This window comes from Nanorana parkeri, unplaced genomic scaffold (assembly GCF_000935625.1).
Source record: "Nanorana parkeri isolate BGI_ZX_2015 unplaced genomic scaffold, ASM93562v1 scaffold217, whole genome shotgun sequence".
Taxonomy (NCBI): domain Eukaryota; kingdom Metazoa; phylum Chordata; class Amphibia; order Anura; family Dicroglossidae; genus Nanorana; species Nanorana parkeri.
Window position 1 is genome coordinate 1,412,527 of NW_017306485.1, and position 22,045 is coordinate 1,434,571.

Genomic DNA, 22,045 nt, shown 5'->3' on the forward strand with positions numbered 1-22,045 from the left:
TAAATTAAATTTTTTTAGATTTTTATTTATCTTATTTACTTTTTATAATTTTTTTGTATCTTATTATTGTTTATTTTTTATAATTACTTTCTTATTTTTTAATAATTTGTTTACTTTTTAATCACCTTTTAATTTTTTTATTTAATTATTTCATTTTTTTTTTATTTAATTCTTTTTTTCTAAATCAATTACATTTTTTTCCACCTAACTTTATTGCTATCACACAGGAGAAAACAATCCCCTGTGTGATAGAAATTGGAGGTGACAGGTTCTCTTTATTGACCCTGTCACCTCCAATACAGGAGTTCTAGCACAGCACTGTGCTGGAACTCCTGTGACAGGTGAGAGAGGAAGAGCACAGCTCTCCCCTCTCACTGTATACACGGAGTGGCCGCTCTGATCCCTACAGGAGAGACTCAGTGGCGCTGCCCAGAGCCAGCGAGGAGAGAGGTAAGTGCAGGGAAGGGGGGAGGACAGGCTGCACACATTTACATGTGATCTCGGCGACATCGCCGAGATCACATGTAAACGAACAATTGGCTGCCTCACTCTACAATTAGTCCTGCTTGTACAAAGCAGGACTAAATGTAGAGAGGGCAACTTACTGCCCAGCGCCCGCAACTTCCCTACAAGGACAGCGCTGCCGCCCCTCTGCGCCCTGCCGGGCCTCGGTGGCCTTGTGGGGAATCCGGGCCTGCAACCGCCCAAATCACTTTTATCAGCCTGCGAATGTGCTTCCCCTGCCGCAGTGTCAGGATGGAGAGTGATGAATGAAGCATGCTCTTAGCGCTTTATGCTTCAGAAGCCAGCAGTAGTGCTGGTTACACAGATGATTAAGCACAATCCTGTGCTTGATCGCCTGTAATGGAGGGTAGGAGAGGCATTAGCGGTCTGACGGGACAACCTGTCACCTCCAAACAGTTAGCTCCTTTGTGATAGCAATAAAGTTAATTGTAAAACATGACAATAAAAGTAGGGATGCACCGATACCGGTATTTTGGTACGGAGTACGAGTACCGATAGTTTTTTTTCGGTACTCGCCGATACCAATTACCAAGTAACGTAAGTCCCATACAGGAAGCCAATGATTCGACACCTGGCTCCCTGATTAGCCAGGAAGTCGGGCAGGGTGTAAGCACTCACCACCCGGCTTCCCGATTAACAAGAAAGTCTCTTACCTTGTCCAGCCTGTCACCCCCGGGGCCTCTCCAGTCAGAACGCGGCCTTCCTCCGCTACACAGCTGGAGCAGTCTGGCCGGCCAATCAGGAAGCCGTGCGCCGTGTAATGACGCGACGCCCGGCTTTCTGATAGGCCGGGAGGCCGGCTCCATGCTTCCTCGTCATCAGATGACGAGGGAGCATGAAGCCAGCTTCCCGGCCAATCAGAATGCCGGGCGCTGCGTCATTACACGGCGCTCGGCTTCCTGATTGGCCAGCTTCCCGACCAATCAGGGAGTCGGGCAGCGTGTCATTACACGCTGCCTGGCTTCCTGATTGGCCGGGAAGTCGGCTCCATGCTCTCTCATCACAAGTGACGAGAGAGCATGGAGCCACTTCCTGGCCAATCAGGAAACCGGGCAGCTTGTAATGACACGCTGCCCGGCTTCCTGCTACTGGAATTACTCGTGCTAGGCATCGGAGCATTTGGGCGAGTACGAGTACTCGCCCAAATACTCGGAATCGGCACCAATATCGATACTAGTATTGGTATATCCCTAAATAAAAGTGTTGAAATTAAAAAATAATAAAAATTACAAAATAAATTAAAACCAACCCTGACTTCCCCACCATCTACATGTGAATGAACACATACACGTATGGCATACACGTGTATGTAAATGACCCCTTCACCACATATGTTAGGTATCACCGCCAACACTAATTCTAGGGCCATGATTTGCTATTAACTCTAAACCGATGAGCAGTTAAGGCTTTAAAGCACTGCATATGGACAATTTTGAGCACCATAGTTTTTCACCATTGCATGGGCATACACACAATTTCAACGTTTGAAATGTTTGGTATATATTTACTCTGGGTAACTGCATATTTTATTTTTTACCCAAAAATTGGGTATTATATTGTGTTTGTGTGCACTAAAATGTATTTCATTTTTTTCCCCTAAAAATATTGATTTAATAAACATTTGCGCAAATATCCTGCTACAAAAAGAAATCAGTTATCATTTTTTTCCTGTTTTTTTCTATTCTACAGGGCCTCTGCTTTCAGAAAAGATATAATTGTTTGGGGGGGGTTAAATTAATTTTCTTTTCAAAATTCATATTTAACATGTGTGTGCAAAATGAAAAAATTGCTCTGGTACTAGGGTGGTTAATGGGGTGAATTTCCCTAGAGGCACAGATAGCAATATAAACCTGAGAAAGGGTCTAACCCTTCCCCACTTTATCCCAAAAAGTAGCATTGGCTGTAAGATCCATAAAATATGGTCCATATACAGCATCATGGATGCATATTTTTCTATTTTGATTCTACGGATCTGAACGAAGTACAGGTTTACTAATCAATATAGGGCCTATAGGAAACAACACCTGCTTCCAGATTCATAAATACATAAATTCACATAATTTGTTTCATGGACGTGTGCATGAACACTTTTCATTTGTGAATGTGTGCTTATTATGAGAGGATATCACATGGAGTGCTGTGTTTTGGTCTAGGAGCCCATGTGTTATGAGAATATAAAATGGATTCACCTGTATTTTTTACTACTTCAATTAGCGATCTGGTGTAAGATGGTCCCAGAGTTATAAAATGAATGATTGCTCCACTTCCATATATATCAGGGTAACATAGAGAGGTGTCATAATTATCTTCCCCATCTGATAACAGCACTATTTCAGTGCCATGTGAAGATCCATCAAACCCTTTGTTAACCTAATGGAGAATGAGAAAACAGAAAGTTGTTACAATACAGTAGTGATGAAAAACCTTTATCTGTGAACCGTACAAGCAATAAACATTGTACCCTACCCAAAAATTATATTTAAGCTATGTGGGAAACTAAGTTGGAGTCCACACAAGCATTTAATAGGTTTCCTGATCTCCAATGGTTGGGATCATCCCCATCCATCATCGCCAAACAAACACAACCCAAAGGTCTAACTGTCCGCCTTTCTTTGCAGCATAACAAAAAATGAAAATTCCCAAAGGGAGAGTTTAATGACTACAGAACGTGAGTAGACCTGGGAACCTGGGTGCTGTGTTTTAGCCACTGCAGTGCCCAACAGTGGGAAAAGTCTTACTCACATTATTAAGCTCAAACACGGAGGTCAAAGCAGTCTTGTCCAAGACTGGGGCCCTTTTTTCAGGGAAATTTAACCATTTACAGCACCTGCATCAAACAAAGCACATCAAGCTTGCCAGCTTCTACCCATATCCTCTGCAGAAGGAGAAGCTGCTGATGGCTTGTGGCATCCTTATACCATGTGCAGGAAATACAAAGGGGGGCATTTATCAATTCTATTGCAAAGCAACGCAGTCCTAAACAGGAATAGATTGTGTGACAGATGTACAACAAGGTTACAGCTTGAGTCATAAATTCTTCTGCTCTAAAGTAGCACTTCCACATAATGAAACCTGACCTTGACCATTTCTTAAAGGAGAACTATGAGGTGAGTGCTTTTCACTTACCTCATAGTTCTAGCTGACCTGTGACAATGAGACTGTCACAGGTCGGCTCAGTAGATCGGGAGGTGAGCGAACACATACCGGCAGAGAGCCGTGACAGGGGAGGGGCTGGATTCCTCCCTCCCCGCTCCGATCCGCCAGCGCTGACTGGCGGAACGGACCGGGGAGGGGGCGGGTACAGCTGGCTCTGCCTCTAGATAGGCAGAGCCAGTTGTCACTCACGCAGATGGGCGGATCCAGACATCGATGTCGGGATCCGCTCCGGCTGCGGCGTCTCAGTATACTGAGCTTAGGGTGACGGGAGGACGCTAGTTTGTGTCCTCCCGTTACCCTAGGGAGAACTATGGGGAAAAGCCCTGACCCCATAGTTCTCCTTTAATTATGCATTTGTCTGTAGAAGAAAATGTGTTGCATCTACAATAATACATTGACTGCCTCAGATTCCAGATGTAGTAGTAAATAGGCAGAAAACATGTTGCATGTACTTAGTTAAATGAGAGGTAGAATGATTCACGTCTAATTGTGTCAATAATTTGCTTGATAAATATTCCTCATTGTGAAGTTTCACTGCAGCAGTCATTATCAGATTCTCTTCTTACATGATGTCCACTCAGATGCACTTAATAGCTGATGTTTTAGCCCTCATTCACACCTGAGCCATTTGTGAGCTTTTTTCAGCCTGAAGTGTACAATTTTTGCCCCATAGATGCCAAAAGTAGTGCCTGAAAACGTTTAACACAAGTGTTTTAGCATGTTTATTGAGTGTTTTTCGTGTGTTTTTGCATCTAAAAAACAATCTCCTCCTCCAAGTGACCTCTGGCTTGTAAACAAAACAGAGGATTTGGGCATGTCCATGCTGGATGTGGAGATTTTAAATGGAGAGAGAGAGCGCGAGAGAGCGAGAGAGAGAGAGCCTACAAGGACTTCTATGACCCAGTGATCTTATTAAAAGAACTGTGGTAAGCAGCAGAGGGCCTGAGAAGAAATTGGGTGTGACGTTTTCCCAGAATTTGAGCTTCAATAGCAGTAGACACCAAATCCCCACACAGAAAAATTACAGAGCAGTTACAAGGATGACAACAACACATGAGGTCACAGTTGCTATGGCTTTCAATTGGACAAAACAAAAATACCTGAAGCTTGAAAACCACATGAAACATGCTATAAGAAACAAAAAAAATTCCAAAATCATCTGAAAACGCTCAAATGTGAATGGGGGCTTTTGGGGATGGGAGAAGTAAAAGCTAGGGTAGACAGCAAAGTGAGGGATCCCATCAAAACTTTCACTGGAGCCCCTGACACAACATCTAAATTCCCATGTTAAGGTGAACTGTCAGTTTAAATAAAAAACAACGATAACTAATTCCCTGAGCTTGTTCCACATTTGTGGCTTTGAAATACTGACACCAGGCAGCCAAGCAACTAGCATATTTCAAAGACCAACAATTGCAGAGTACATGTTTCTCTCATGGCAGGTGTTCTTTAACTACAAAATATATCTCCAACACATATAAATGAGGAATTACTACTCGGCTCATTATCATAAACAAATTTACCTATATGTGGGAATATAGCCAAATCACTTATAAGAGTGTATTTGTAAATAATTTGTAGATCCATTCGCCCTGGGAAATTACATGTACATTCACCATGTGAATATAGGCAAAAATTAATGTTATAAGCATATTTTCTTTCCAGATCAAATGTAATTTACTTCTTATGGTTTTCAAGCTTTCAGTTAAATACCATATTATGGTCATTGGATGGCGCTGAGAAGCATAAGAAGTAAATTACATTCAACCTGGAAAGAACATATACTAATAACATTCGATTTCACCTCTAGTGTCTCTTTTTGTCCATAGTGGCACAGAACATGTGCAATTTATCAGAGCAAATGTCTCTGCAAATTGTTTATAAATACACCCCTTAGTGTACAACCTACACAGGTTTTATTTCTGGTGTCTATTTAACAACTATATCCACAATAACTCAGGATATTACCGTAATGCCAGTCAGGATTCCTGAACATATATTTGTTCCTCCGGTAGCTGCTAATGGAAGAAAGGATTTCAGCTTTTCTCGATCCTGATTATTTTTAATTTGTATGAGTTGAGTTGCAATCTCACTGGAAGATGAGAATCTGACAATTCCAACATAAGAACCTGCTTCAATGGCCTGCATAACAAAGATCTCTGCTGCCTGGTAGAGTCGTTGATTACGGTTCTGCGACAAACGAAAATAAGTTAGTCAAATATTTCAGTGCAGAACAAGATATATTCACGAAAAGTGGCCCAAAACCCCAAAAAACTAGAGTGTGTGTGTGTATGTGTGTGTGTGTGTGTGTGTGTGTGTGTGTGTGTGTGATCTGTTCAATCACCAAAGTACTAATGTTTCTAATATTTGTTCTACCATACCCTGCATGTATATAATCATATTCAGTATGTACGTTGGGCAGCCACTCTACCCACCCAGGCTCTATCTGTAAAAAATAAGTCAAAGCAATTGAACTTGCTGGACTTACAGCAAGTCCAGTTGCCTTGACCCTATTTTTTTACAGATATACTATGACCTGGATGAATGAGAACCTTCACAGACACCCAGGCTCTACTTCCTGCTTTTTAGTGCTGCAGGCTGTTTGTGCTCTACCATTCCTCTCTCCTACTGTTAGTATTTTATTCAGGTCTGATTGACCAAACAAACCACTGTCAGTGTGATTGAGATAGAAAAGAACACACTCAATTTCAGCTGTAAAGTATACGTAAACCCAATCATTAATTTCTTGTTCTTCCTGTTATAGAGTGACAAGACTCTGTCACTGTCTCTCGTTGGGTTTCCTGCGTTAGCAACAATCTCTTCCATTGGACACTACTATTGGCCTTGCTGATGCATATTGCAAACATATGTCCTACGATTGTCACTGTCAGGAAACTTTTCCTGAAGAATTACATGCAGCAGTTACTAGAGTGCCTGCATATAGACATGAAGTGGCTGCAAAGAATCTGCAAGAGATCAGCAGTGCTGATATGTGAGGAGATACCTGCACAATTCAGGTTTTAATTCAAATTTCAAATGAACTTTTATAGTTCTAATTCAATCAATATTTTCTCATTTCAATTATGAATTTATTAAAGTAGGTGACTGTTTTTGATGGTAACTTTTGGCCTTTTGGAAGGATTTTACAGCTATTGTCCCTAAAAGGCATGGGAAGCCCCGCTCAGCCCACCAAGAAGTGAGCCAATATGGCATACAGAATGAGTCAGTGTGGAATAATGAATGCAGATCATAGCATACAGCATCAGGCAGTGCAGATTAGGGAACGTACAGCCTGGCATACAGCATGTACTTGTAGAGTTATTTTGGAATCTTAATAGAAATAACTTGCAGCAACTGCTCAGGATGAGGCCTATCCGGCTCTGTCCATGTCTCCAAATGAAAAAATGCACTGATAACAAGGCCCGGGGTAAGGAATGGTGGGCACCTCCATAGTTAAATGATGTCCCATTATGACCTCCATCAGCATGGATCAAAACATGCAGTGACAGCTAACCCGATTGCTGCTGTCACATATAAACAAAATGCTGGCAGAGAAAATCTTCCATTACTCTTCCTCACACTCTGCAATATATGATGTCATCAGTCAGCAACACAGAGGAAGAGTAGTGAAAGATTTGTTCTGCCAGCATATAGTTTATATGTGACAGCAGAAATCAGATCAGCTGCCACTATATCAGCAGGTCTGTGATAATGGAGGTTTGAATGGGGCTACAATTTAACCCACCACTGCTCATCCCTGGGGCCCTGATCAGCCCCTGCCCCCCAGTCCAGGCACCATAGCAGAAACTTGGGCTGCTATGGTGGTAGTTCCACCAGTGATACGTGCACTTTATACATAAAACTATGATTGATCACAAAAACAAAGCAATGTGTGCTACATCACAACTATAAATAATAACAACAACTATAAATGATAACTTACAAAGCTTGCCATACTTCCAGAGATGTCCAGCACCAAAGTAATCACCCTATCTGTAAACTGTATTAGTGAGATTGAAGGAACAGGGATGGTGGTATTAACCATTGGTATAGTGGAGTTTAAATCAGTGGAGTTTTTAATGATTTCCCAGGTACTGTGCAAATTACACATTCTGTTCTGTAGTGTGGGAGCTTCAATGTTATGATTGCTGGCATTACAAAATGCAAACACCTAGGAAAAAAGAGAGACACAGAAAGCATTTAAAAACTGCAGATATTCTAATCTTTCCATGTTTTATCAACCGTTTACAAATAAAAAGAGAAAGTTACACTTTTATAAAATCCACTTATGGCAGTGGGTCCCATTCTAATCAGAGGGATGTACTGCAATTTGAAAATACCCTTACTCCATATAGTTGTCCTGATCTGTACTTTCACATTCAAGTCAATTGAAAAGAGACCTTCAATATACATGTTCAAGCACAAATGATAGAGCGTGTCTTTTTAGTCATAATTGGTGTGAATGAGCCCTAAGACTATGAAGAAAGTGAGGTAAACATTATTCTCACTTTCAAAGGTCCTAGTCCTTGCATTTTATACGTTCTTCATTTGCTGGCAGCAAGATCTGCCCACAATTCTTTGAGTTGCACTTCTAAGTCTCATATCACATACCAGACATTTCACTTAGGGTCATGGATTTAAATAATGACTCCCAGAGGTTGTGGTCCTAAGGTTAGCCCCATTGGTTAGCAGCAAAGTACGGAATATAGAAAACGATATGCAGTTAGAAATATATGAAAATATAATGATAGGCAATGAACTTTGAGAATTATCCAAAAAGCCAAGTTTAACACATACAAAGGCTTTAAACCAAGGAACAAGCCAAAGTGATCTGGAAAGAGACACTATAATACATTCATGATCCAGGACTAATTTACCCTATTTTATTTATGTGAAATCACAGGATCTTATGAAACAAGTATGACTTGCAGTTGGATATCCAAATAAACACACAGTATAATATTGCAGCAATACTTACTGATGGTAAGGACTGCAGATACATTATTGACTGTTTGACAAACTGGTTCTTGTCAGGCACAAACATGCATCCCTCCTCATAGAGACCATTAGAGTCATAATAGCACGCACGCATGTTACAGGAACCTCCTTGACATTGGTCTGTCTTTTTTATGTACACTCCAATAATATCACGAGAACATCTAGTACAAGGAAATTATAGTAGGTTAAAAACTGATTTATCTTGAACTACTAACAATTATTATTATACAGGATTGTAATTTGCAATATTTCAACGGTCAGTTTAACCTGGGCTGTATTTATTCCTGTGGGCTATAGAAAGTGAACCACACAGAGTGTACCATGGTGTGGCAGTGATTAATGGCCATGGTGAAAAGAGGCTGTTGTCTTAGAGAACATAGATCATTGCAACACTCCTCTTCACATAAATATGCTAGAAAAGGGGAACGGTAATAAATGAATTGCAAATTAGGAATTTTTTAGGAGCTACACAAGTTGACCGGTGCTCTGTAAAATGTATATGGACTCCTTGAAATAAAATACTAAAAAAAATACCATGCCATCATTATAAATAATTTCTTTTGTACACCATCAAAATGAATCATTTCATTCAGCTTTCTTTGACAATTTAGCACAACAGCTAAATCTGCATTTGGTCACATGAAATCTCAAAGCCGCAACGGAAGTAGGAAATGGAGGATCGCAGAGAGCAGGTAGTTGTATAATGGTTAATGTGCCATGACTGCAGGTCCCACTCTTAATGCGGTGTGAATGGGGGTAGTATGTCCACTCAGGGCCCTCAGCCAAACATGTAGTATTTGTACTGGCCAGTGGAGCAAATTCCCCACTGCCCTAGAGCCTAACCTTTCCTTGGAAGCAGGGACAATTTGTGCTAAATTGTCAAAGAAAGCTGAATGAAAGGATTCACAATTTACAAATCATGATACATTTTTCCTTATTTTGCCTCCTTCTTCTGGTCACTTTTGGATATCTGTGGCTAAATTCAGCAAGAGAACTGTAGGAGAAAGTGGTGCAGTGGATGTTAAGAGTTGAGGGGGGTGTTTATAAGAGTCAGAAGGATCTTCATAGTGCAAAAACCACAAAACCATTTCTCCTTTCTCTACAGTAGAAACAGTATCTCTAGTAATTATAGTATTCATTTTTACTACGATATTCACATAACACAAGGAGTAGAGATTGTACAAAAAAGTGACTTTATTCAAGTGTGCCAAAGTCAGCCTGATGGTTAAAGGAGAACTATGAGGTGAGTGCTTTTCACTCACCTCATAGTTCTAGCCGACCTGTGACAATGAGACTGTCACAGGTCGGCTCAGTAGATCGGGAAGTGAGTGAACACATACCGGCGTTTGCTCACTTCTCGATCCTGTCACAGCTCTCTGCCATAACAGGGGAGGGGCTGGATTCCCCCCCCCCTCCCCGCTCCTCCGGCGCTGACTGACGGAACAGACGGGGGTGGGGGCGGGTACAGCTGGCTCTGCCTCTAGATAGGCAGAGCCAGCTGTCACTCACGCAGCTGGGCGGATCCAGACATAATTGTCGGGATCCGCTTCAGCGTCTCAGTATACCGCGAGCTGTGGCTCGCGGTATACTGAGCTTAGGGTGACGGGAGGACGCTAGTTTGTGTCCTCCCGTTACCCTAAGGAGAACTATGGGGAAAAGCCCTAACCCCATAGTTCTCCTTTAAAGACAGCCCTGACTACAATGCTAGTTATATAATAATAAAACCTATGGCCAATTACAATAACACAATAAGAGTGTTTACCTTGTTGCTTCAACTTTAGAGTCATTTGAAACATAGAAAGGTTTCTCAAAGTTATATTCATCAAAGACCCCCCATCGAAGATGAGCCCATTCATGAACAAACACTCTCCCTGTAAAAATGAGAAATACATTATACAGTATATACTGTATGTATTAATACCATCAGTCATTTGGGAGCAGTAGTTACATTCTTAAAAAGTTCATTCGAAAAATAGGGAAAAGAACATTGTAAGGCCTTCTTTACAAATTAAATGTATTTTATGGCTCAGCAAGTATGATTTATACCAATCACTATTACTTTATTATTACATTAGCATGAAAAAAACCTTTACAGTGAGATTGAAGTGTAAGTTTAGCTATTTCTTTTTAGTTTTGCATACAGTGGGGAAGGATAAATACCCCATCACGATTTTACTGTTGCTAGGCATGTGATCGCGCTGTGGACAGAGATTATTTCAAATGCATCAAAGATAGAATGCATATGAGGTCAGGAAATTATTCTGGTCCTAGGCTGCTGCCTTTCAGATCATGATAATCAAATTGTTCAACAGATAACCAACATTTAAGAGGGTTATTCACTATTAAGCCGAAAGATCTGGCCGAAGCTTTGGCTGATCCTTCTGCTCGCTTACGGGCTGCTGTACGGGCTATTCACAAAAGCCCGTACAGCAGCTGAAGGCAGCCGAGCGGCTCAGCCGAGCAGAACGCATATGCTTCGGATCGCCTGAGCTGTAGTGATAGCCGAAGCAGGGAGAAGGTAGGTCGAAGCCGACCGTTCTCCCCGCAAAAGACAACAGCTGGGCGGAGCCAGCCGAGATGTCACTGCTGGCTCCACTCAGTTGTTGTGCTTTAATGACAGATCAGCATCCTCCAATGACCTGGGGACGCTGATCTGCCATTAAACCACAACAACTTGGTGGAGCCGGCCGTGACATCATGGCTGGCTCTGCCTAGTTGTTTTTTTTTGCCCGGGACCTGGTATAAGACCAGGTGGTCTTATACCAGGTGGCGGCCAAAAGTAAACAGTTGGGTGGAGCTAATGGTGATGTCACCGCTAGCTCCGCCTAATTGTATATATTTTGCCTGCATATGTCAGATTATTCATTATGCGGCAGGAGTGTGTTGCATGCGGTCAGGTCGCCGGACGTCAGACTTTATTATTATTTTTAATTTCGTAGAGTCGTCGTCATCGCCGTGGACAACGCTGGACGTCGTGATTGACCCTAGGAATACGCCGGTGGATCCATTTTTGTTTTTTGGGGTTTTTTTCTACAATAAATGAATTGTCAAAAGCCTTTTGTTGCATTTTTTTATTCAATTAAAGGATTTTTTCTAAAAGTCTGGTCTTTTTATTTATCCTTTATTTAATCCTTTAGTGAATGGATAGGGGTATAAGTACCCCTTACTCATTCACAAGGAGGGGCGCATCTGGGTGCCCCTTTATTAAAGGGGTCCCCTGATGTGAATAAGCCCCCCTGCCCAGAACCCCACAACCAACGCCCCAGGGCTTGTGGGGAAGAGGCCCTTGTCCCTATCGGCACGCGGACAAGGTGCTTTTCCAGGGGCAAACCTGAAAAAGCACCCTCCCAGTGCTAAGGGCATGTGGCCCCCTTTCCTGCCCTGCCGGGCCTGTGCTCGTATCATGGGTCTGGTTGGAAATTTTAGGGGGGGGCCATGTCTTTTTTCCCCCATTTTTTGGGGATGGGGTTCCTCCTTAACATTCCTACTAGACCTTAAGGGCCACTTTTTAAAAAAATGTTTTACCATGTGGTCCCTCTTAACTTTCCTACCACACCTAAAGGGCGTTTTTATATATTTATATAATATATAAACATATAATATAATTTATATTTAAATCATTTTTAAACTTTATTTTTCATTTGTTTACATTTTTTTCCAATCTGCTTGCCACCACGGAGGTAGTGAGCAGAATAGCCAAACCGAATGCCGCTCGGAAGCATTCGGCTAGTTACTCACTGCCGTTCGGCCCCTATGTGAATAGGGACGAACGGCAGCAAGTGAGTTGCCGGAGCTTCGGCTCAGCCGATCCAGATGTTTGATCGGCTGAGTCGAACTCCTTCTGCACTTCTGACCGAAGGCAGCCGATGTACGGCTGAAATCAGCCATACTGAGCTGAAGTGAATAGCCGTTCGGCTCAGTTCACTTCGGCTGGGTTATTCACTCGGCTGCCTCTGGCAGCTTAGTGAATAACCCTTGAAGTGTGTGATTAGGAGCGCCTAGTACAAACTTCCGCCCCACTTGCAATCCTTTAAAATCTTTTTTTTTTGAGGAACAGAAGTTAGAGCCAACACATTTCGTGGGAAAGGAATCTCTCTTCTTCAGGACTTGAACAATAATTTGTAATGCAGTCAGGGTGAATTTACGTAGAAGGCCTGAATTGAGGCTGGATTAAGGTTAGTATGTTTCTGATGGCATGTATACATCTGGCTGAATCTAGTATTATATACTGCAATCCAGGGCTCTGTAACAGAAATTTTTCTTTACCTATTGTCACAATGACATTGGTTTCACCAGACAGAATCTGAGTGGAAAGCTCTAACAGGCAGACAGACAGCAATAAATAGGAAATTGAGGTTTAAGCCTTCCCTACAAAATTAAAAAAGGCATTTTTATTTCTGTGTATGTTGGATATTTTACCTAATTTCCTGTGTGGGGGAAATGTGGTGCCTGGACAATAAGTGGGGGAAATTCACTAATGTTGCCCTGGATAGCAGTCAAAACCAGATAGTAGTTCTAATTATTACCCACTATAACTGAAACAAAAAAAAAAACTTTTGGCTTTACATACACGTTAAACAAGTGAAAAAAATAATCAGTGACATGGCGTAAAACTTAAAGCAACCATTAATTATTTTTTTTTCCTGTGGTCAGATCAGGTGAAGGAGATTGTTGCTATTGGTCACATCGAATAGCTTTCATGAAGCAAATGGCATAACATTGTTCTTGGTTACAGTATAAATAGGGAGTGACAAAAACTTGAAACTGTTTTTACCTCGAGGTCCATACGCTGAGAGCAGTGTATCATTCAGTAGAAAATTAGGTGTTAAATGGATATATTTTCCTGGTTCTCCACAGCCTCCATACTGTAAAGTATAAGGATCATCTCCATATTTCAGGTAAGGGTTGGCAATAATAATATCTGCCTGGAAAAAAAAACACCAAATGTAGATAGTTTTACTTACATCATTTATGATATAATATGCTTCAGGATTAAAGCAGAGCTCCAGGCAAAAAAAAGTGCCCTTTAGTACACATTTATTAAAGAATTAGTAAACATATTTTCTCTACTACTACTACTACTACTTTCACTATTACTACGATTTCCTAAAGTCTACTAACTTTACAAAACCTCCTATATACCAGAAATCAGGCTGAAAGTGTCCTGTAGTGATGTTAGCTGGTAGGGGGAACCATTGTGTTTAGCAGGAGGCCAGGTATCTGACACAAATGTTATTTTTCTAAGTGGTTATTGATTTGCAAGTAACTTAGTAGTAGTTTTCTAATCATAAATGTGTGAATATGTATATATATTGTATGATCTGTGTGTCTGTACACTATTAGCTATGAATTTCAACCTACTTAAAGCGATATTAAACCTTCCTTTTTTTAATACTTGCTATAAGGAGACCCACCTTTGCCTGAGGCTGTTGTTGTTTATCTTTAAAAGTTTTAAATTCCTTGTTTTCAAGTAGGTCCCCGCAGCGCTCTTCCCCCTGCCCCCTGCACGGGTGCCTCCATCAGCTAATGGAGGCACCCGTGCATGCTCATGCCTGCAGTGGCTGTGTGCGTCCATAGACATACACAGCCCTGAGGCAAGCCATGCCCCTTTTCTCTGACCAACACTTTGATCGATGGCATTAAGGTAAAAAACTCCCAGACCTTAATACTACTTTAAGCTACCATGAGTTATGGTCCTTTGCCTTGTTGGAATTCCTTAAAATGGTCAAACTGGATTCTAACTGGCCACTAGCCCCTCAGTGAGGAAGGTATATACAGTATATGAGTAATAGACAAAGGCTAGTCGAGCCTTTGCCTAGGACGTCCTGGTGCATGTGCCTTGAAGACCTTGAAGACTGTCCAAATCCAGGACTTTCAGAAGTCGAGGGGCTCCCTGGATTGGTAATATTATATTTATCTAGTTTATTCTCTGTAATATCTATACACTGTAAACATTCATATAGCGCCAATGGTTTGCGCAGCGCTTTACAATATAAGGAAGAAATAACAATCACAATACAATTCAAGACAAGATTGTAAGGAGGGCCCTGCCAGTGTATTGTGAGTTGGCATGGCCGCTTGTATCAACACAGGAGCACAAATAGGAGACAAGGACTGAGCATTGTCACCCTCTAAGACAGGGGCGCCTACAATTTTTCGTCTGGAGATCTACTTTTCAAATGACGAGCTCAATGAGATCTACCAACGAAAAAACACCTGCGTTTCGGGGGCGGGAGGGATCGTGGCGGTGCATTGAAGTCAATGGCACTGCAGCCAGGCCCCTCGCCCACAGTGCGATCGCCTGCGCCCGGAACCCAGGCACATTAGTGCCTGCGTTCCGGTCCAATGCGATCCGCAAAAATGCTGCAAGCATTTCCGGGTGCAGGCGATCGAACTGTGGGCGGGGGACATGGTTGCGGTGCAACCCCACGCCCCTGAATGCAGGGAGTCGGCCGGCTTACATTCCAGTGCATCCTAGAGGTGCCGGCGGTGCTCGTGTGGCCGTCGTTGTACACGGGGAGAGGTGTCTCGCCCCTTTCCGTCTGCGGCGTCTGACACATTCAGCCGGCAGCCGCACGAGCACCGCGGGAGCATATCCGTAGCCAGCTCCTTTTATTAAAGAAAAGCTATGGCCTCCCATCAAAAAATATTATGTGATGTAGCACTATATTCTCCTGTTGATCCTGTTAGGGAAGTCCACCTAATGCAACTTCCAGTGAGGGGATGGCAATGATGCTGCCGTGCTCCTAAATTCAGAGCAGCATTGCCACCCTCATGTAGGACGTGCCTGTTTGCACTACAATAGGGGGTTGAAAAGATGTTTCAGAGGATGCGCCTATGTCATTGATGATTTACAAGGCAGTAGATTGTCAGCACCTGGCCACACCTAATCCTGCCCACTGATTTTTGGATTGACTGCATCTGCTCTGCTGAAACCCTCCTACTCTAAGCTGCAGTGTCTGGGAGCGGTAGCATGTGAGATACAAGTGATTGAGAATTTGGGGGTGATTTACTAACCTAAACACACACACACACACCAGGTGTGTGTGATTTTCACACAGCAAAACGTATTTATCAACCAAAAAGTCTCTAAAAGCATATTTCCACTAATGCCATATATGGAAAAATCATGCACATGATGCATATATAATGCTGCTTCACAGTTTAGACAAAAATGGTTAGCTCATGCATTTACATTCCTTGCATTCATCAACGCAAGCAACACAACATAGAGCTAATTTACCCAACATGACCTTGGAATTCATTCAGGGCTTTGCACAACACACCTGCTGGGTGTGTACACATTACAAAGGTGTTTAGATTCCACCCATAGATCATGCTGGGAGGGAACACACTGCAGAGGTGTATACACATTTGTGGTGTGTTTATAAGGTTAGTAAATCAACCCCTTTGGCTCACTTAGTAGGGGCAAATGAAGTTTTTTGTGCTTCACATAGATTGGGAATTGTTTATATTGCCAGGAAGACTTAGATGTCTGTACTTTAACAAGTTAAACTTTATCTGTGATTCTTATTCAATTCTGAATGATTATTAATTAGATTGTTTATATCCAGCTGACCCCTTTACCATGTTAAAAAAAAAACTATGCAAGTTTGCTTACTTTTTCGTGTCATGGTACCATGGCAAACGGGATGCCTGAAGGTTGTGACAACATTGAATTTTCATTGTGCACTCAGTGCAACCTTTGTGTGGTTGTTTAATGAGTTGTTTCTAAGGATTGGCTTTATTTGAAGTATAACTGTTTATGCTACACCCTTATTGCTATTTCCCAATATGTCTTTTGCTCTATAAAAAATGGACTTCACATTTACACCTTGCATTGGTTTTATTTAAACATGGTGGAATCAGATTGTGAAATGTTAACTCTAAGCTGCTTTTGAGGTTAATATATAGTCAAAACACATGCATGGTAACTGTTCTAGCTACTTAAAGATCTGGAACTGTTCCGCAAGTCTATCAATCCTGGTGCCAGACAGCAGAGTCGGGTCATTCTTCTCATTGGTCAGCGCAGCCAGTCGACCATGCTGACCAAAGAGTGCTCGCCATTTGGAAGTGAAATTTAAACTAAAACTCAGTACCTCAGTACGGAGCTTCAGTTTGGGAGGAAACTGCAGAAGCCAGAGCTTTGCAGCCGTGATCCAGTGATCACAGTTGCAATACTTTCCAGGCTTGAATGCAAAAATGTAAAAAAAATAAATTATATTATTAAATATGCATTTATATAATTTTTGTATAAGGGACTGAGGCTTAGGTCTTAGGCTTTAAAGATAAAGATATAAGGTGGTAGTTAGATGCATTGATATGAATTGAAAATCTCTTTTTAAAAACAGTTGCAGAAACATGGCACACTCATTGTTTTTCAGCATACATTATGTAGAAAACTTTTGATGAATAACGGGAAAAAATGCAACCAATGAGGAAAACACAACCCAGCCAAATTGCCTTTCCCCCACGGATAATTAGCTGGGGGGATAGATGACACCCATGGACATAATGATCTTCACCGAACTCACCTGAAATTAGCTAGGCTGCACAGCGATCATCATATGACTTTAGACACATATCGGATTGTCAGCAAAAGACTCTACCACTATTAGATCCTATAGCTGGATTCTGTTGTAGGCAAGTTCTTTTTTTAATTAAGGAATTAGATAAGCAGCTCAGTGGATCTTTATAAGTGACAAAGTCAATGTAATTAAAGTATATCCACACAGAAGCAGAAAGGTCAGTATTGTCTGATTTCACTTGTTAACGGCCCTTTGTAATTCTTGGAAACTGGAACTGGAACCAGAGTGCATCTGAGACATATTAAGTTTTACTCAGCATTTTAGGATCTACATAAATGCTAATTTTATCTTAATTTGTAATTTGTGTAGTAATGTTTTATTGTCTACTTCTAAGAGCTTCTAGTTCTCTTTTACCATCTCTGTACCTACTTTTGCTTCAACCAGTTCAGTTCGACATTATAAATAATAATAAGCAGCAACAAAAAGTAAAAACAACTAAAGTGATAACTTCAGCTTAACTTTATTTTGACAAAGTGGGGAAGAGTTGGAACCTTTGTTGGGTTTCTATTGTGCCCCATTGGTAAAGGAATCATCTCCAACAGAACAAGAATAAAACATTACTTTTAGAAAGAGTGGGTGAAGCCTGCAGTTCTAATTGCTGCATGAGATTGTCTGTTAGAAATGTTCCCCCACTTCCTGTCCTGAAGATGTTGGCAGTGAGACAGAAAGTGAAGGGAAATCTACACAACAGTAATACAAGCTACAGTAACTATCCCAAAGAGGCTCTAATCCTTCCTTACTTTGTCCATCACTAGAATGTTTTTGGGAGAGTTACAGTTCAAGGCAACAAGTAAAACCCCTTCCAATGAGTAATAACCTATTTGTAATGTACAAGCTTCCAGATGATAACAACACACATATTGTCTTAGCTTACCTTGTCATATGTCTCTGTCCTTCGTTTGGTATAATTCTGCTTTGACCAGGTAAATGGAATTAGTATTTTGGCGCTCCTGATGAAAAGTTTCTTCTGTGTTGCATTAAATAGATAATGTGTAGCTTCATTCACCATGTCCTAGGGTTTAGAAATATAAGGCAACTAAGTACAACTAGGAAGGATAATCAATTTCTTTACAAATCTACCCAATCTCATTTTTTATAGACTCATCCTGCCTTTTTCATTATTTGCTGCTCTTCTGTTAACATATACATGGCCACCACGTTTCAAGTTGCTGCCATGTCTTCTCAGCCCCATTCTCCGCTACTTTTAAACCCCTTTGGTGATTTCCATGAAAGGAATAAATTGCTTTCTGCCAAACTTTTTTCTTGTTGACAGGTTGGTTCACCCAAAAGTGATATTTTGTCATACATGAAGTCAATAAAAGACTTGAATACTTCAAGAGGGAAAACTCCCTTCCTATGGAAATTGTTCCTGACCAACTGGAAGTTTTGGGTGTTAAAACCACCAGCTCCTATTCACAGCATTCTCTGTGTGCAAATACATTTTAAATTCAGAATGTAGAGTCTGACTTCATCATAATGGCTCAAACAGATGTGCAGACACAGGAGCCCAAATATCTCCCTAACAGACTCCCCAAGAGACGTAAATGGAGGTGGTAAAAGTGGTTTATTACTTCAATATTTACCAAAAACTGAAATATCAGTGCTGGGTGGACTGATCCTTCTTATAAAAATTATAACTAAATTAGGCACATCAAATTTGAAGACATGCTGAAAAAATCATAAACAGATGTAAGCTGCAGTAAAATCTGCAAGTCAAAATTGTTAGCAGATCCAGAGGTACACAAAATCTAAATTTTTCTTGTAACAACTGAGCATTGTCCTGTCATCTCACAAGCCACCCTAGGCATACTGGTCTATGTCAGTGCCTAAAATGCCTGTTCATTTAATTCAATTCAAATAGAGCATTAGCTGCTTTGAGTATGTCACTAAACCCTTTAAAAATAATATGTTCCAGTAACAGAAAGCATTAGTAGGAGATCTGCTACTGCGGAGCGAGAACCACAGAGCAGGGTGTGTGTGTGTGTGTGTGTGTGTGTGTGTGTGTGTGTGTGTGTGTGTGTGTGTGTGTGTGTGTGTGTGTGTGTGTGTGTGTGTGTGTGTGTGTGTGTGTCTATATATATATATTTTTTACAAAAAGTGATCTTCATCCTACATGTTGGAGAATTAAGGTGTAAAAAGTTTACCTTGACTTTCTGTATGAGCTCTGCGCTCTCAGGAATTCCTGGGTGAATTGCAATAACGATATCATCATAACCACCATTTGTGAGGTTAACCATGGAACTTTTAGAAGTGGAAATGGTCTGAAGTGTGACGATCACAGCGACCAACCACCACCGATCCATTTCTTAATGGTCACTGAACTGTTAGGTTCTTTGGGTGTTTTATATATTCATAGAAAAGGCACTTAATGCTATCTTTAGTTTTTTATAGTCACCTTTACTACTGCTTATGCAGGTAGCTTGTTATGCATGCAGTAAAAAGATAAAATGACATTATTAAAAATCTTTGTGAAGTACGTGATTGCTGAGATTTCAGTTTCATTTACTGGGAAGTAGAATGTTACCAGAACTGCCCATTCTGTTGGAGGTCTTTGAAATCTTTGTAATTACAAAATATACAAAAAACCATCTGTTCATGCACACATACTGTTTAAGGAGGTCCTTACTCATGTATTAACGAACGGAGATGGACAAGAGCTTTATGGTTAACATTGGAGTAAATCATAATACTTGCCATACTAGGACGCAAGCTGGATCTAATTAAAAGCAGTTTCTAACATTTTAATAAAATCAGTGGTCTCAATGTAGCTGGCCTTAGCTGTGAGGATGAGCAAAATTGGGAACTGTCATTTCGGTGAAATTTTAATAAAAATGTGGACATTTTGGTGAAATTTTGCCATTCAGCAAAATGCATGGAATTCACTGTGGAAGGTGAAATTAAGATGTTCTTTTTAAAATGTCTGCTGAGAGTTTGGTAAGTTCTTTCAACTATTTGAGACCTATTGGTGTGCTAAAAAACACGTATTAACGTAATGCTAACATTACCACTAACCCAAACATACATTTTTGCAAAGTTATGTGATCACTTTGGCAGCATTGTTATAGAAAAGGGTTTTATCAACAAAGCCATCTCTCACAGCAATGTTGTTATACATGTCTTTTTCTCATCAATCAACACTGAGGAGTCACAGCTAGGACCATTGCATGTTTCTGTGTTCTGCACACTGTTCCACCACTGACTGGCACAGCAGAACAATCATGCAGTATACATTGCAATTTGCAACTACATTTTTACTTTGTAAGGGGGCGAATTTAATGCTTGATCGCCTCACAGCAAAAGAGAAAGCTAGTGAATCTTTAATGAGCACATATTTTAAATTATTATGGCAGTGTTTCCTCAAAGCTACCTTACAGTACAACCAGTTTGAAAGGTCAAATTCAAGATGTGCCTGTAGAGAAGAAAGCAGCATGCACCACCAAATGCTCCTGCATTAAAGAGAAATTCCTGATTAAAGTATCTTAGAAACTGGCACTCGGATTGTGGATCTTCTGTGCTCTATGCTGCACAGAGGAAGATGATAGGGTCGCTTGAACTGCTGGTCATATAGGATTTTAACTACACAGGGAGTGAATTGTTTTATTTTTTTTTACCCAGCTGACCCATGCACTTACATTGTATGAAGGAGCAGTAACACACAGTTGTGTAACACCGGAAAGTTGGAGTCTTCTTAGATAATAAATCAATATGGCTGCCTAACTTTCTTTTTTTTTGTTATGGATAGAGTAGGGATGTGTTAAAAGCTCTGTCTTGTTCTTTGTTTTGCTTCACTTCTTGTCCCAGTGATGCAAGAGGAATGTAATGGAAATCTCCCAAAATGGGGTAATTCCCTTCTTAGACAGTTGTCCTCAGAATAGGTGTCCCCATTTGAAGATTCCTTTCACCTCTTGCTCTGCTGACAATTGTAAAACTTTAGATTGTCTCTCATTTTCTTTCTCAGTGATAATAGTACAAATAGAAGTGTGGATATACCCATTGTGGAAAACTTGACAGAGCATCTAACCCTTTCCCACTCTATCCAAAAGTTTTTAAAAAAAGGTTTCCTTAGAGATACACAATAAAATAAGCTGATATTAGTGTCTCCTTCCTTGTAATGTGTACTGTATAGCTTCACTAAAAGTCATTAGACATTATATGCACACAAATAAACTCATATGTACTGTATTTTGCATAGGTAATGTGACCAGGTCCGGATTTACTCTCTCTGCTGCCTCAAGGCCAGGTTCCTCAATGCGCTCCCCTGTCCGCCAAACACCCCCCGCAATGGAGAATGGTAGACCTGCAGGCTGCATACAAGGGATCTTGGCGACATTGCCGGGATCACTTCTACAAAACAAGCAGTGACTTCCCTGCTGTACATTTAGCTCTGCTTGCCCAAAGCAGGGCTAAATGTATCAAACAACTACCTACCCAGCACTAGGAACTGCATGTGCTGGGCGTCGGGAGATAGGAATTCCACACCCCTGCTGCCCCTCTACTCCCTGCTGCCCCGAGGCTGGGCCTTGGTTGGCCTTATGGGAAATCCGGCCCTGAATGTAACTACATAAAAGATAGTGGTCCTAAAAATGTAAAACCACTATGAGTTATACTTTCCATCGCCTATGGTTGACTCATGCAGACGTCACACGGTTTTACTTGTGTATTCATTAACTTGACTCATTTTTTCACAGAGTTTTACTACAATTTCACACAATTGGAGTTGCTTCATGTGGAAGGCTTACCATAAAGCTGATAATGAACTATAATATATTCTGTTTATA

At 41.0% G+C, this 22,045-nt stretch overlaps 1 protein-coding gene across 1 annotated transcript in view; it reads right to left on the reverse strand.

The window, feature by feature from the left end:
* The window catches only part of LOC108786577 (epithelial chloride channel protein-like), a 39,413-nt gene extending 19,843 nt beyond the window's left edge, over positions 1–19,570 (reverse strand). Inside the window, exons 1-8 of the mRNA XM_018555898.1 lie at positions 19,412–19,570; positions 18,142–18,279; positions 13,454–13,604; positions 10,442–10,550; positions 8,660–8,840; positions 7,625–7,852; positions 5,650–5,871; positions 2,715–2,895 (exon numbers count right to left, since the gene is read on the reverse strand). Of these exons, the coding sequence (XP_018411400.1) occupies positions 2,715–2,895; positions 5,650–5,871; positions 7,625–7,852; positions 8,660–8,840; positions 10,442–10,550; positions 13,454–13,604; positions 18,142–18,279; positions 19,412–19,570 (1,369 nt within the window). The remainder of the gene's footprint in view (positions 1–2,714; positions 2,896–5,649; positions 5,872–7,624; positions 7,853–8,659; positions 8,841–10,441; positions 10,551–13,453; positions 13,605–18,141; positions 18,280–19,411) is intronic.
* Positions 19,571–22,045: the final 2,475 nt, after the last annotated feature.